The sequence below is a fragment of the Oratosquilla oratoria genome, chromosome 4 (assembly GCF_046742065.1).
Source record: "Oratosquilla oratoria isolate Oo_2021 chromosome 4, ASM4674206v1, whole genome shotgun sequence".
In the NCBI taxonomy this organism is placed as follows: domain Eukaryota; kingdom Metazoa; phylum Arthropoda; class Malacostraca; order Stomatopoda; family Squillidae; genus Oratosquilla; species Oratosquilla oratoria.
In genome coordinates, this window is record NC_134780.1 from 26,371,894 (window position 1) to 26,387,927 (window position 16,034).

Below are 16,034 nucleotides of genomic sequence, written 5' to 3' on the forward strand. Positions count from 1 at the left end.
CATCAAGGGAGGCAAAGGAAAGTACGTAACATTCCTCCACTTTTATAGACCCACTTTTGATCATTCAAGTGACTCCGTTTTCAAATGTTTAAATGGCTTTTCATATATCTTATTTTCACTTAGGAACATTTTGAGCAAAATCCCAGGGGTCAACTTCCGTCAAGGTGGTGCTGGTGGTCAGATGCAGATGCAGCAGGGCCCACCCATGCAAGACCCCAATGCCACACCTCTGCACACGTATGTTCCTCCAGGTCAACCTGGAGCACCCCCTCCACAAGGTGAGAAATGCATAGGTTAGGTTTACCAAGAGAAACTTGAAAAGCATGCTTACTGCATTAGTATATCTTTTAGCAGTAAAGATTTATCATCAAATATTATTCATTGGAGGTGGGTGTCTACGGCTTATGGATTCAGGCTTTTGAAAAAAAAATATATATAGAATTCAAAACATAGATATCAGTATTTGTGGGCATTTCATGACATGGAGTTGGTGAAAGTCCTGAAACAATGAAAGTAAAATTCAATGAGGAAGTTTAAATTAGGTCCTTGAGAGGAAAGATTTCTCCCTCTCTCTTCCTGTCTCGGGACAAAATGCTGTGTCAGATGCATGATGGCTAACTTATATGGGTTGTAGGGATTAGAGAGTATTGGTTATTGCTGATTGGCTGCCACAGGTCAGTGGGAGATTTCAGGGCAAGGTTAACTCTAAGAAAAAGAAAGAGAAGGGGGAGTGGCAGTATTTATTTGCACCATTAACTATTAATAGAATTTATAATTATTACACTCATTACTGTTAAATCTTTGCAGTTAGGTTAGAAAATAGAAAATGGACAGTGTGTGGTTACTACTGGATACTGGCAGATTTTGTGGAAAATAAGCTGATTTTGTTTAAAAACATTTTAGCTAGTGTTCCTTGCCTAATGTTTTGATGAAAATATATCTTGATTTAATTTCATTGGCCATATGTATGGTCACCAGAGTAATGATTGCCTGTATATCATGCTGTAGGTCATAAGATTTTGTTTTCTATATATTTTCTTTTTCAGTTTCATGCAAAGATACATTCACTTAAATATTTTTGGTTTTGTACGCTTATGATTGGATTTTTTTTGAAGGGCTGTCATATAGCATATAATGTGTATTATAGTCATTCATATTTCATTTACAATTTTGGATTTGGTCTGGTACTCTGTGGTGATTATATTAGCAAGTCTATCATAGCTACTATTGGTAACCAGGGCAGAGTAAGTTTTAAATACATTGGCTGTGCTTTACCTATACATATTCTTCCTTTTTGCATGAAGATAGTCAAATTATTCTTGCTTGCATGGTTTGGGAAAGATAGGGCTTGGTTCTGAATGTTATTTTAGGTAGTTTCAAGGTTCATGAAGTTACCCATCATCAAGACTTAATCTTTTTCATTTGTCCTTACAGCCTCACAGTACACACCAGTTGCTGTGGAGGAAGGAAACTGCTGAATGTTATGGTATATTCAATACACTGTTGTTATTTCTGAACTACCTGATGTTAAGTTGTTTGCCACTGAATGCTTTTGGATATAAAGGCTTTGGTGTATGAAGTCTTTGTAGGCCTTGTGGGTAACTTTTGCCTTGTTTAAATCTGTGCTGTACCATTCTCTTATGCTATTCTCTATTTTACAACTACCCTCATTGCTACAAATGATGGTTATCAAAGCCCAGACAGATTTCATTATGATACCATATGGTCAAAATAATCATGATACATACTGCTGGCTACCATCATGAAATGAGGTGTGTTTAATATAGAATAATTTCTTTATCTTAATTATTCTCTTTGGGTTTTCTGTACCTGTGTTTCATGTGGGAGTTAACTTTCTGCTTTAGATTGCACAGTTTTCTGTATGAATTCACTATGCACAGAAAGGGAAATGGCTTAAAACTTCATTTATTGCAGCCAGTTTTGCCAAAATGTTTTCTATTCTCCAGCATTTGGTATGTGTCTTTAGGAAGGTATAATCAGTTTCTGTGAGATAACTTTTTAGTAGCATAAGGATATGGTCAGAATCCTGTAAATTGCTGTCTCTGTAGGGAGGGCATGCTGCATAACCCAAAAGGCATTATGTATAACATAAGGCAGCATGAAAAGTAGAGAAATGTTGAAATGCACCCAATGTTACTGCCACTTGCCTTGGTTGTCAAAATACACAAGACAAAGGGACCAAGAATGGTACATGCAAATGGTGGTTCTGCAGGACAGACATTAAATTTGTGTCTGTGCCACCCATTTTCAAAATTCATCATCACCCACACCTCTATATGGAGCTGTAAATGCTATTAAATCAGAAAGTTTGAGGATGAGGGGTGTCACCATGTGATGAAGTGGTGGGGGGTGGGAAGTGATTTAGTTCTGGCTGTCATGCCCTGCTGTGAAAGAGGTACTACATTGCCTGTGGCCCAAGAAGAGTGATGGGGTACAGGGATACCCTCATTCCTGAAGGTGATGTGGTTGGATAGGTTTTATATGTGTATGATGTGGTGTATACTTTGATTTGGTCACCTTCTTTATAAGGTCTTTGGCAAATAAAGTGCAAAGGATTAGAAAAGGGCAATGGTACAAAGAGGCAATGATTTATTCAAGGGGGAAATAAAGCAGTTACAATAGCAAAAGAAAATGACCTGGAAGTGGTGGTCATGGATGATTTGTCACTCAGTAAACACATAAACAATATTTTATGAGACATAAACAATCGATGAATATGAGTGGCTATTTAACTTTTTGATGGAGAGATGATAAAAAAAAAATTAGAGAACCTGATCTGAGAATATGTAGCAGTGGTGTGGTCCCCACACAAAAAGAAAAATATGAGTAAAATTGAAAGAATACAAAGAACAACAACCAAAATGTTCTTTAGCCAAGAGAAACTAAATTATACCTGGGTCTCTTAACCACTTCATTACAACTCAATTTCTCATATGTAGCATTAACTGCCATATGTAATTGGCATTGCACTACTTGCATTATAAGATATAAAGCCATAGAAAATGTGATCAAACCAGTTCACAGAATCTGGGGATAACTCGTGTAGAACTACAAAAAAAAAAAAAATGCCAACACTGGCATCCTTATATACCCACTTTTGCCTCATGATGCCTACATAGGTGTCATTGTACCAAAGTGGTTAATCCAACACTTGCCAATCACCACTAGTGTGAATGTTTGGGCCCAGGACATAAGCCCACTTTGGGAATTGGTGGTGTTTTATGTCTTGGGCCAGTTCCAAAAATGGGTTTATATCCTGGGTCCAAATGTCTTCACAAATGGAGGTTAGCAAGTGTTGGATTAAGAAGCTTAGTTGTGCCTGTTATTAGGAGAAGAAGAATAACATGGTTGCTATGTTCTGAATGATGGAAGTAGGGGACAAAATTGACTGGGAAGTTATCTGTTTGGGATGGAAATGACAAGAGGTCATGGGAAAGATTGAAGAAAGACAAAGCGTGTTTGTGCCAGAGACCTTCCTTCTTATAAGGGGGTGACTAAGTCAGAGCATTTATCCATATTATGAACAAATGAAATCCATTCACCCATCCCTCCCATCTCGGCACCTTTAGGGTAAAAGTTCCCTCTGTTCCTAACTATACTGCTTGGGTCAAAGTCAATGTAGTAAGGCACAGCTCCTCCACAGCAGGCTCTGGCAATTGAGATGGTTTACCACCACTGCTTCACTGTATGGCAGTCCTTCTACTCATGTAAGGTATGAAGCAACTGAGAACATCCCGTCAGGCTATGTCATCCCATCATTCATTCAATCGCTATGAAGCAACTGAGGACATCCCTTCAGGCTATGTCATCCCATCATTCATTCAATCACCTCCATTCATTCCAATCTTTTGCAAAACCCTACTCACCCCATCAAACTCTTTCTTGACCTTCCTGTTTTAGTCCATCCATTTACTTCTGTTTTCCATACTATTTGCTAGTCTTTCTCATTCTTTCCATATACCCAAACCACCTCAACAATTATATTTCTCAAACACCTCATCTCCCATATACTCCAAGTCTGTACTCCATACAACACAATGAATACAATCACTCCTCCATATAACCTTCTCTTTGGATTCATTCTTAGGTACATGTTGCATTTCTCATAGCACATTTCATTCCACCCAGACATTTACCTGTTTTTTTAACTCTATAATTCACCTCAATAGAAATACTTCCATTCACTGCTACATGTGACTTTAGATACAAAGTGCCTGAAGGATATCAAAGAAATTAGATTTCCATATGGATGTATCAACTTTTGGAGTTACCTAAGAGGAAACTGTTGAATTAAAATACATAAATTAATTGAAAGGTGGTAAGTTTAAGATCGACACAGAGATGAAAACTTATATTATTATCATTATCAAGTATGACTTGTTTGTTATTATTATTATTTCATTTTATTTATGTGTATTATTATTATTATTATTATATATGTAGATAATATAATATATATATATATATATATATATATATAATATATATATATATTTTTTTTTTTTTTTTTTTTTTTTTTTTTTTTTTTTTTTTTTTTTTTTTTAATACAACGTATCTGGGGTGGAGGATCTGTGGCAACAGACCAAGATGACAATTGGTTTCCTCCATAATCCTGGTGTACCTGCGAACAGTGAGGGTTAGATAACAAAGTTGTCCTCCTCACTGATGCATTGATTTTAAAGTTCTTTAAACTCGATGCATCAGTGAATTGACAACTGTTATTCTAGATAAGACTTTTATAACAGTATTGATGTTTAGGTAAATCATTTATCCTCATTATTACAACAGTACTATATTTTGTTAAGAAGGCCAGAAAATGTTGTTCACCTTAAGAGCAGCTTCTTGGCCTGAACAAGATAAAACTTGATGCGGAGAGATACAAAGACGGGTCACCACGAGCATAGCTCCCCTCCCGTATATTACAACTAGGTAAATACTAGACCTTAGTCAAGATGGAGTCCCTTCTTGGAATATAGTCATTTGGAGTTTGCCCCAGGAAAATGCATGAAGTAATGTAGGAATATGGGAAGACTTAGTAACTGAATGTGTATATGACTAAAATTGCATTCATCAAGCATGTCTATTTTGATGAACTGCAATAGTAGTATTTGGTTAATTGTTATGTTGTATGAAGGTGTAATTTGAGATTACTATATGTAATCATCAGTGAGAAAATGTACTTACTGTAATTTTCTCTCGAGCATAAATCATGCTAATTTAATCACCACAGAATACTAACATTGTTGAAGTAATAACTAATGAGACGTATATAAAACATACTGTAATTGGAAATTATGTGCAGGATGGAAAGGCAATGAGTTATTAGATCTTATTAATTTTTATATAAATTGCCCAAAGTAGTATAATTCATGAGCTTAAGCAATCAATTTGCTTCATTTTTAAGAATGGTTTAATTATTTCTGTTGTGGGTGTTGCATGGGACACAACATTTTATCAGTCATGTACAGTATTTATTTTTTCTTTTAATTGATTGTAAAAATTACCTTTAACATTTTGTTTTTAAAGAATTTAGACCTGCAAAATTGCAAAAGTGTATGTGAATGTTGACATATATCTATACAACATGAGAATGTCTTGCATACACTGGATATGCTGTTTTTGCATGACTGCTGATCATTGTACAGTATTAATTCCTAAGTTAACAGTAACTGGACATCCAAATTTTAACTTTTTCTTGCATTGGTTGCTGTGGAATGGACTACAGCTTATCCAGGGTCTTATCCAGCATACCCAGCCAACCCACCTCAAGGTATGATTGTTGTATAGGATGCATGGATTTGATGAGAACTAATGATCTAATTTTGTAATAGTAAGTGAAATTGCTGGTGAGGTTGTTTAATGTGTATCTGTAGGAAGAAAGTGTACCTGTGGATTAAAGGAGTGCATGTGTAGTTCTACTTTACAAAAGAAAAGGAGACCAGTATGACTGTAGTAGTCTTTGAGGGATCATTCTGTTAGTGTAGTTGGTAAGCTGTATTAGAGTACTAATGATAAGCATTGTTGCCTTGGAGTTCATTGACTGGAAACCCAGCCCCTCAATGGCTAGTAATGGCCCTAGGGAACTCTCATAGATATTTCTGGAAAGAAACGTTGGAGTGATAGCCATTTTGTATTAATGTGGTACTATTTTCATGTCACTGGCTCAGAGTAGTAAGAAGGAAACTATCTATCAATTGTCAGCTCTCCATTTGTGGGTGTAAGAAATACTGAAATTTGTAGAAATCTTGGGCACAGTTTAGAGACTATCACCACCCTCAGGGCAGCTCCTAATGGAGGTGAAGGGGTTGATGGATTTTGAAAATGGGCAGCTTCTCCATCTTACAGGATCACCACAAGTAGGTACTTGTCATTGGCCCTAAGGAGGGGTTAATTGAGAGGATTAGGAGAGGAACAAGGGGCATAATTGGTGAAGAGAGATGTTAGAGATGTATTTAAAAAGGGAGTTGATGATAGCAAACAGTGTTTAAGAAAATAGACAATCAAAATTATGCATGAGACAGTGTGGTAGATGGGAGGTTGCTCAAGGGGGCATTAATGGACAGAGTTCTGGAGGTAAATGTATTCAGGGGAAAAAGTAGGGGATTGTCAAATAATTATTCATTAGAAGGGAAATTGAGTGTGGAGTTAAAATACTTGTACAGGGGAGGAAAAGAGAAGCAGAGAAGAGCTGAGGGTGAACAAGTATGGGAGGTAGTGAAGGAGAAAAGAGAAACTGAAGTAGAGGAGGAATGAATATGTTCCAAGGAGGAAGTGCTAAAGTGGACAAAGAAAGTATGTGGGTTGAGAAAGATTGGAGGGACCAGAAGGAGAGGAGGCAAAGGGAGAGATGAAGAGGTGAATGTGGTGGTGGAAGAAGAAAAGCAAGCATATGAAGATTGGGTGTAAAATAAAACTAGGAAAGCATACAAGTGATACAGAAGAGTAGAAGCAAAATGCAAGGTGAGGGAGGCAAAGAGGAGTGCAGACGAAATTGGTTTGGTGCTTGGCAAAACTTTGAAAAGAATAAAAATATGTTTTGGTAACAGAAATAAAGCAGAAAAGAAGAAGAGCATAAACATGTTTGAAATGAAGTGTTTAAAAGGTATGGTGGGTGTTACAAGGATGGATAGAGTGAGAAATGAGGAGGTGAGGAAGAGAATGGTGTTGGAAAGAGCTAGCAGGAAGAGTAAACCAGAGAGTACTAGAATGGTTTGGGTACATGGAAAAAATGAATGGAGAGTGTGAAAGGCAGAGGTGGATTGAGTAAATTTCAGGGAAAGAATAAGAATGAGGTAGATGGACAGAGTGAAAGGGGCTTTGGGTACAAGAAAAATGTTTGTTGAGCAGGGAAAGAAGGGTGCAAGAGATAGGTGTGAGCAGATATTGGTTGTGAATGAATGAAAAATTAATGTGGCCAGAAGGGATTTCTTCTTGTCAGCTCTAAAAATTCTTGAATGAATGAGGGGGGAGGGTTGGTATATAGTGAAGGTGTAGGGGTAAATCAACTTTGGTTGCCAGGCCATGCTGTGGAGATGTGTATTACTGCATTGCCTCTGACCTGAACAATGGGTGGGGGACAGAGATGACTACTTATCCACAAGGAGCTTAGAAGAGACAACAAATGAGTTTTGGATAGGTGTGGGATGGGTGAAGAATGGGTTTATGCTTTGATTAGGCTACCCCTTTATGAGGGTGAAAAGGCCTTTTAGTATATTTGGTATTAAAAGTAGTTGTTATGGTTGTTGTGTCATCTCATTGCCTTTGACCCTGGTGTAATGGAGTATGTACCTTCGTTCAGGAGGTGCTAAGATGCAAGAGTCAACAAATGTGTTTTGGATGGATGTGGTGTGAGTACGTATATGCTTTGATTCAGCCGCTTCCCTTATAAGATAGAAAAGGGCTGTCTGATATGTTCGATGGTTTCACTTTTTTTTTTTTTTCATATAATTTATTATGAATATAATAGTTCACAATAAATTCTATGAAAAAAAAATGAGTGAAGAAAGATTGGTAAAAGAGGTGTGGAAGGCAGAGGTGGATTGGGTGAACATGATGGGGTGACAGAGGATGAAAGGGACATTGAGGAAGAAGGGAATGTCTGTTGAGCAAGGAAGAGAGAAGGCAGGAGATGTGGGTGAGTGGAAAATGGCTGTGTATAGACGATAATGTGATCCAAGGAAGGGGATGGGGGCAGTTAGGGAATGGTTGTGTGTGAATGACATTATGACACAGCCTGAGAGGGTGGGGGTCACCCAGGGCAGTGGGCGGGATACAGGGATGACCCGTCATCGATGAGGAGGTAAGGTGAGAGGTAGGAAAGGGTGGTGTATAGGGATGGAATGGGTGGGGGTGGGTATATGCCTTTTGACTTTGGCTACCTTCCTGGTAAGGGGAAACATACATACATACATACATATACCAAGGCTTTTTCCCCATCTCAAGGGAGGTAGCCAAAAAGGGAAAGGCATAAAAACACTCCCACCCATTTCATCCCTAAATACACTCCACACCCCTCCCACCCTCCCTCTCATCTGAGCACCTCCTGGATGACGGGTCATCCCTGCACCTTACCCACCGCCCTGGGTAAGGGGAAACAACCCTTGGTATATAGATAGAATTTATATCAGCAAAATTTTGCAAAAGTGTATGTAGATATTGACGTATAACCTTTACATACACTAGATTTGCTGTTTTTGCATGACTGATCTTAGTGTATTAGTTTCTAAAGTCTTGGTAATAGCACATCTAAATTCATACTTTTTCTTTTGCTATTGCTTTGCTGTGGAATGGACTACAGCTTATCCAGGGTCTTATCCAGCATATCCAGCATATCCACCCCAAGGTATGGTTGCTGTTTAGGATGCATGGATTCGATGAGAAATAATTCTCAAATTTTGTCAGTATGGAATGAGTTTAGCTTGCATCTTGTTTGACTGGAATGAATATTTTTAGATAGTCAGATGATGGCTATCCAACCAACATCACTGGGATGTATCTCTTGTGAACTTAAAAGTGTTAAAGGTTTACTAATCATTTGTGTTGTAGCAAAATAGTATTCATCAGAAAATGTTGAGGTAAGGTCACATACATTTCCCTATTTTTTTTTGTTTGTCCAAATGAGGGTTCACCTCACTAAGCTCATCAATCCCTTATTATTTGTCTCCCTTGTATGAATTCACATATACACATTAAACCAATTCAGACCCCATTTTGATGCATAAAATTTCATGTAAGTTTGTTATGTATTTACCTAATTGTAGTTTATGGGAAAAGATCAGCAATTGTTGGGTCCTGTCTCTTATTCTCTAATTTTCTAACATACCTAGACTCAAATTTATGTACGGTTCCGACTTAATCTATATCTTTGATTTCCAGTCATCATATTTAGACTTGAACTTGTGTATTGTTTGAGCTTGGGCTATACTTTGGATACTACAATAAGTTGTGCTATTGTCTTTGTTTCATCAAATTGAAATGTACATTGAGTACAGTATTCACTGTGTGAATTTATATTTTGTGAAATGTATCTTTCACATATAGGGACTAGTGTCGATAGGATTTCAAGATGGGCACTGGGGAGATGGTTCTCTCGAGATAACACGTTAAAGGACCATCAGTATTATTAGTTCCATGGTTACTCTTATAATTAAATGACGAGCTGTTTAACTATAGATATTAAGGTAGCTAACCTTGACTAATTATGAGGGCCTTATGAGAATACTGTGTAAGGTTCAGCAGTTGAATTGTTTTCATGTTACTTAATGCTTATCTCCCTTTTGCTTCTTTAATCAGGAAATGACAAACTAACATTTAGATCCTTCCCACAGAGGCCTATTAACCACTTCAACATGGTAGAATACAATATATACTTTGTTGCAGCTAGTGGCAGATGATTTTATACAACTGAGAGGCAAACTTTAGGTGTCTTGTTCAAGGAAAATCCCTTGCAACCTAATTCCTGCCCCTCAGCTGCATAGAATTGTATACCTATAGCAGGAATGAAATGTAATATGTATCACCATGTGCTGCAACATGTTTCTGTAGTACAGGCACTAGCAGCTTACAGCCAGTTCTGAAATGACCCCTTTATCTTCCTGGGCCCTTTCATCAGGCCCTCCTGGTGTAGCACCCCCTCCTGGTATGGCTCCTCAACCAGGTATGGCACCCCCACCTTGGATGGCTCCTGTTCCTGGGGCACAGTATCCTGTAACAGCTCCTCCTCCAGGAACAGATTCTCAGCCAAATCTACCTCCACTTCCTCCTGCAGGTTCAGGCTATCCAACTATAGGTACTTTCCTATCAACTTTAACAACTTTCTATTCATTGGACTTCCTCTTGGATTTTTTTCTGTAGAACATTTGAAGAGAATTCATAGTTATTCTTTTAATTGTAGCATTTTACAGATTTTGCACATTGCTGGCTTCTTGAACCTTTTGCATGTGAAAACTTGTAAACTTCACACTTTTAACATCCTGGGGTAATACATGACACACTATGCAATTCTTCCAAACATGAATAACAATAGTGCATGTATGTCTTTTTTCAATAATCTTTAACTGTCATATTTACTTTCAAACTGGTCAACATACTGTTGACAAATACCATATGATTTCATTCAGCTGAGGGCAGAATCCAGGACAAAGTATAGGAACAGACCTAGCTTTCGGTTAAATTTGGTGCAAATCAAAGCATTTCATATTATTATTGTTGTTATTATTCATTGTTATTATTCACTTTCTAGTAAGTGAGGAGATAGGTAAACAGGTAGTGGAGTGGAAGGAGGTTTCCTCAAGGATAATGTGGATGAAGGTGAAACTGGGAAAGGAGATGTGGGTCTTTGTAAGTGCATATGGGCCTGGCAGTGAGAAGAGCGTGGAAGAAAGGGAGGCCTTTTGGATAGATTTAAATGAGTGCATAGAGGGTTTAGGAAGAAATGTCAATGTAATAGTACTGGGAGACCTTAATGCTAGGGTGGGAAATGGTCCAATCGATGGAGTGGTTGGGAAATGTGGAGTTCCAGGAAAGAATCGTAGTGGAGAGTTGATGGTGGAAATGTGTCTAGAAAGAGAGTTGATGATAGCAAATACAGTGTTTCGGAAGAAAGTCAAGCATAAGTACACATGGGAGAGGGTGGTGGAGGGAAGGGTGGTAGATAGAGCGCTAATGGATTATGTAGTGGTAAATAGGATTATGATAGGAAGAGTTAAGGATGTACATGTGCTAAGGGGAGAGGGTGGGGGAATATCAGATCATTTTTTGGTGGAAGGTAAGCTGAGAGTGGAGGATAGATGGAGAAAGAGGAAAGGGACAAAAGGTAGGGAGGTTCTTAGAGTGAACTCCTTGAATGAAAAGGAAAAGGAGAAGGAGTACGAAAAGTAGCTGAAGGAGGAGTGGGAGGGAGTAAAGGATGGAGCAGAGATGGGGGTGGAGGAGGAATGGGGATGGTTCAAGGAGGGAGTCTTAAAGTGTGCAAGGATGGTGTGTGGAACAAGAAGGACAGGGGGAAATAGAAGAAAGGGTAATGAATGGTGGGATGAGGAAACAAAGAAGGTTGTAGAAGAGAAGAAGCGAGCATTCACAGATTGGTTACAAAAGAGGACGGGGGAGTCATATGAGACGTACAAAGAAAAGAAAAGAGAAGTAAAGCAAAAGGTAAAGGAGGCAAAGAGGAGAGCAGATGTGAAATGGGGTAGGAGTATGACAGAAAATTTTGAAAGTAATAAGAAGATGTTTTGGAAAGAAATTAAGAGAGGAAGAGGAGGCGAATCAAGTAGGGAAGAAAAGGTAAAAGGTACAGATGGAGAGATGATAATGGAAGAGAAGGCAGTAAGGGGAAGATGGGCAGAATATTTTAGGGAGTTGCTAAATGTGAAGGAGGATAGGGAAGGAAAGATAGCTGCAGTGGGAAATGCGAAGAAAATGAGAGTGATGAGTGAGGAGAATGGAGGAGAAATAAGGAAGGATGAGGTGAAGGCAGTTGTAAAGATGATGAAAGCAGGTAAGGCACCTGGTCTGGATGGATGCCATGCAGAATGTCTGAAAAAGGGAGGTTCAGTGATGGTGGACTGGCTGGTGAGGTTATTTAATGTTTGCTGGAGAGAGGGTAGAGTACCGGAGGACTGGAGAAGTGCCTGTATAGTTCCTCTTTACAAGGGAAAAGGGGACAAGGGTGAATGTAGTAGTTTCAGAGGGATTAGCCTGTTAAGTGTAGTAGGGAAGGCTTATGGGAGGATCTTGATTGAGAGGATTAGGAGAGGAACAGAAGGAGTAATTGGTGAGGAACAGTGTGGATTTAGGACAGGTAGAGGTTGTGTAGATCAGATCTTTGTGGTAAGACAGATATGTGAGAAAGCTATAGGAAAGGGGAAGGATGTTTTTTGGGCTTTTATGGATCTGGAAAAGGCTTATGATAGGGTAGACAGAAAGCCACTGTGGGAGGTTATGCAGATTTATGGGATAGGAGGAAAGCTTTTGGGAGCTGTCAAGAGTTTTTATGAGAGTAGTAGAGCATGTGTTAGGATTAGAAATGGAGAGAGTGAGTGGTTTGAAGTAAAGGTGGGACTTCGTCAAGGATGCGTTATGTCGCCCTGGCTGTTCAACTTATACATGGATGGGGTGGTGCGAGAGGTGAATGTAAGGGTAGTGGGTCAGGGATTGGAGATGGTTAAAGAAAATGGAGAAAAGTGGGAGGTGAGCCAGCTGTTGTTTGCGGACGACACTGCGCTTGTGGCAGGGTCAAAGGAGGGATTGAGGAAGCTGGTGGCAGAGTTTGGGAGAGTATGTGATAGAAGAAAGCTAAAGATAAATGTGGGTAAAAGTAAGGTGATGAGATGTACAAGGGGTGAAAGTGGCAGTAGACTGGAAGTGAACATTAAGGGAGAGCGACTGGAGGAAGTGGATAGTTTTAGATACTTGGGTGCAAGTGTAGCAGGAAAAGGTGGAGTGAAGGTGGAGGTAGAATTTAGATTGAGAGAAGCGAGTAAATGCCTTGGTGGATTAAAGAGTGTAATGAGGAATAGACATTTGGGAATGGATGCGAAGAGGAGACTGTATGAAGGAGTGATTGTGCCAACAGCACTGTATGGGGCAGAAACATGGAACATAAGAGAAGAAGAGAGAAGGAGTTTGAATGTGTTTGAGATGAGGTGTCTGAGAAGTATGGTGGGGGTTACTAGGCTAGATAGAGTGAGAAATGAGGAGGTGAGGAGGAGAACAGGTGTGAAAAAGGATTTGGGAGATAGGGTTGATGAAAGAATATTAGGATGGTTTGGACACATGGAAAGAATGAGTGAAGAAAGACTAGTAAAAGAGGTATGGAAGGCAGATGTGGAGGGAGTGAACATGAGGGGATGTCCTAGGATGAGGTGGATGGATGGGGTGAAGGGGGCTTTGGGGAAGAGAGGAATGTCTGTTGAGGAAGGAAGGGAGAGGACGGAAGACAGAGGTGAGTGGAGAATGGTTGTATATGGATGATGTTGTGATTGCATGAGGAGGAATGGGCGGGGGGTGGGGGGTGGGGTAGTATGTGTGAGTAAATTTTGACACAGCCCGAAGGGATTTCTCCCCGTCCTCTCCTTATATGCAAGGGGGGACGGAGAGGGGGGGTCGCCGATTAAATGAAGCGGCCTTGCTGTGGATGTGCTGTGTCTTGCGACACTGCTTCTGACCCAGGGCGGTGGGCAGGGTGCAGGGATGACTCGTCATCCAGGAGGTGCTCAGATGAGAGGGAGGGTGGGAGGGGTGTGGAGTGTATTTAGGGATGAAATGGGTGGGAGTGTTTTTATGCCTTTCCCTTTTTGGCTACCTCCCTTGGAAGGGGGAAAAAGCCTTGGTATATGTATGTATGTATGTATTCATTTTATGTACTTTGTTTATACATTTGTTTATTCATTTTCTTTTTTAAGAGGGCATTGGTTTGAAGGAGAGCAGGTCCTAAGGGCAAGAGCAAGCGGTTTACTAGGGTTGAGATATAATTAAAATTTTAAACAGGGAAGGTTTTAAGTACCAATAGAATTTGCTAGGAGACGTATCATCTAAAAAAGAGCAATTTGATAATAATGATAATTTATTTGTATATATATATATATATATATATACTAAGGGCTTTTTCCCCTTTTAAGGGAGGTAGCCAATTCAAAAGGCACACACCCATTTTGACCCACTCCACAACAAAGGACTACAAAGGCGGAGCATGCCGACAGGAGACCTTTTGATCCATATCTAGGTCGGATGCCAAAAAAAAAAAAAAATCATATTAATAATAAAATAATAAATAAAAACTATGATAATGTAAATAATAAATAAAATACATAAATAAATGCATAGGTATAGTTAAATAATAAACAAACAGGTAAATGGTAAATAATAATAAATTGACATATAACTAATAATAAATGAAAATCAGACAGACAAATGATAACAAAACAAAAACAAATAATATAAGATAAATTATAATCATTACAGCATCTTACTTAGGTATTTATCTAAATGATTCTTAAAGCTTCGAACTGAACTACATTGCACTACCTGTGCAGGAAGTTTATTCCATTCATTAACTACACGGTTGGCAAAGTTGTTTCTACCTACTTCCAAATTGAATCTATTTCCGGACAGTTCGAGACCATTGTTTCTTGTCTGCTTCTCATTCAATGTAAAAATTTGGTCATTTTTTATGTCAATTCCCTTTAGAATTTTAAAGACCTGTATCAAGTCACCTCTGAGTCTACGCTTTTTTAGGGAAAACAGATTCATATGTTTTAGTCGATTTTCGTATGATTTATTTTTGATATTTGGAATCAGTTTTGTGGCTCGCCGTTGTACTTTTTCCAGTCTGTCAATATCTTTAATGAGATTCGGTGACCATACGGAAACAGCATATTCCAAATGTGGACGAACTAACGATTTATATAGCTTGTTAATGAGTGATGGACTTTTGAAATCAAAAGATCGCACAATGAGTCCTAGAATCTTATTTGCTTTCTCAGAGACTGAAATACACTGCTTGGATGATTTGAGGTCGTTACTGATAATTACGCCGAGATCTTTTTCACTATCCACTTTTGTTAACGAATTTCCAAATAACTTGTAATCGTACTTACTGTTATGTTTACCTATGTGCATTACCTTGCATTTACTTGTGTTAAATTTCATTAGCCACTTTTCAGACCATTGCTGTAATTTATCTAAATCTTCTTGAATATCTAATTGGTTTGAGTGATCATTTGCCACTCCGCACAGTTTTGTATCATCAGCAAATTTGGAAACAGTAGATTTTAGTCCATGGTCTATATCATTTATATATACTATGAATAGAAGTGGCCCAAGAACGGAACCCTGAGGAACTCCACTTGCAACAGTTTTCCATCCCATCTACTACCTTTTCCTCCCTCTGATCTTAGCACCTCATGGATAATAATGATAATTATTGCCTCAAGTTTCGTGAACTGGAAACCCACAGCCCCGTGATGGCTGGTAGAAGACCTTTAGGCCCTCCCATAGATATCTCTTGTGTTGTATTAGTATAAGATTGTTTCTACGTCACAGACAAAAAGTTGTATGAAGAGAGAAGCAGTAGCAGGTTGTCGGCTGTCCTTGAGGTTGAAGTAGAGGTTAAGTAGATAGGTGGGGGTGAGGGGGTTGATGGGTTAAGATGTATGCATGTGTGTGTATGTGCATGCATCATAGAAATAGGTACATGCAAAGATACAAATGTAACTTTTTCATGTGTTGTGATATAGCATTGTTCAATATAAATGTTCTATATTTCTTAAAATGGTTTTGTTTTTCAATCATCCATTCAGAAATTATGCAAGTGTATTTTATACACTTTATAATCATTCTGCATTGTACATGTGCTACAGTATATAACCATTATTGCAAGTGTATCGAGTGTACTGTTGTGATAACAAATTGATATCTTGTATTACATATCCTTTTAAATGTTTCATTGCTTTCCTGAAGAAATATATGCACTGCAGAAGCATGAATTCTGTGTTTTACAAGTTTGCTTATTT

At 38.6% G+C, this 16,034-nt stretch overlaps 1 protein-coding gene across 9 annotated transcripts in view; it reads left to right on the forward strand.

Moving 5' to 3' along the window:
- LOC143024693 (uncharacterized) overlaps nucleotides 1-16,034 on the forward strand; it is a 77,151-nt gene that overhangs the window by 49,986 nt on the left and 11,131 nt on the right. For 2 of the 9 annotated variants that reach the window (XR_012966295.1, XM_076183697.1), the window contains exons 3-7: nucleotides 1-21; nucleotides 124-278; nucleotides 5,747-5,791; nucleotides 8,819-8,863; nucleotides 10,133-10,309. The exon at nucleotides 1-21 is cut by the window's left edge and continues 82 nt beyond it. Coding sequence is in view for 8 of the 9 variants with exons in the window: in XM_076183697.1 (XP_076039812.1) it covers nucleotides 1-21; nucleotides 124-278; nucleotides 5,747-5,791; nucleotides 8,819-8,863; nucleotides 10,133-10,309 (443 nt within the window). In the remaining variant the exon portion in view is untranslated. The remainder of the gene's footprint in view (nucleotides 22-123; nucleotides 279-5,746; nucleotides 5,792-8,818; nucleotides 8,864-10,132; nucleotides 10,310-16,034) is intronic. The other 7 variants (XM_076183698.1, XM_076183699.1, XM_076183701.1 and 4 more) reach the window with 7 other exon arrangements.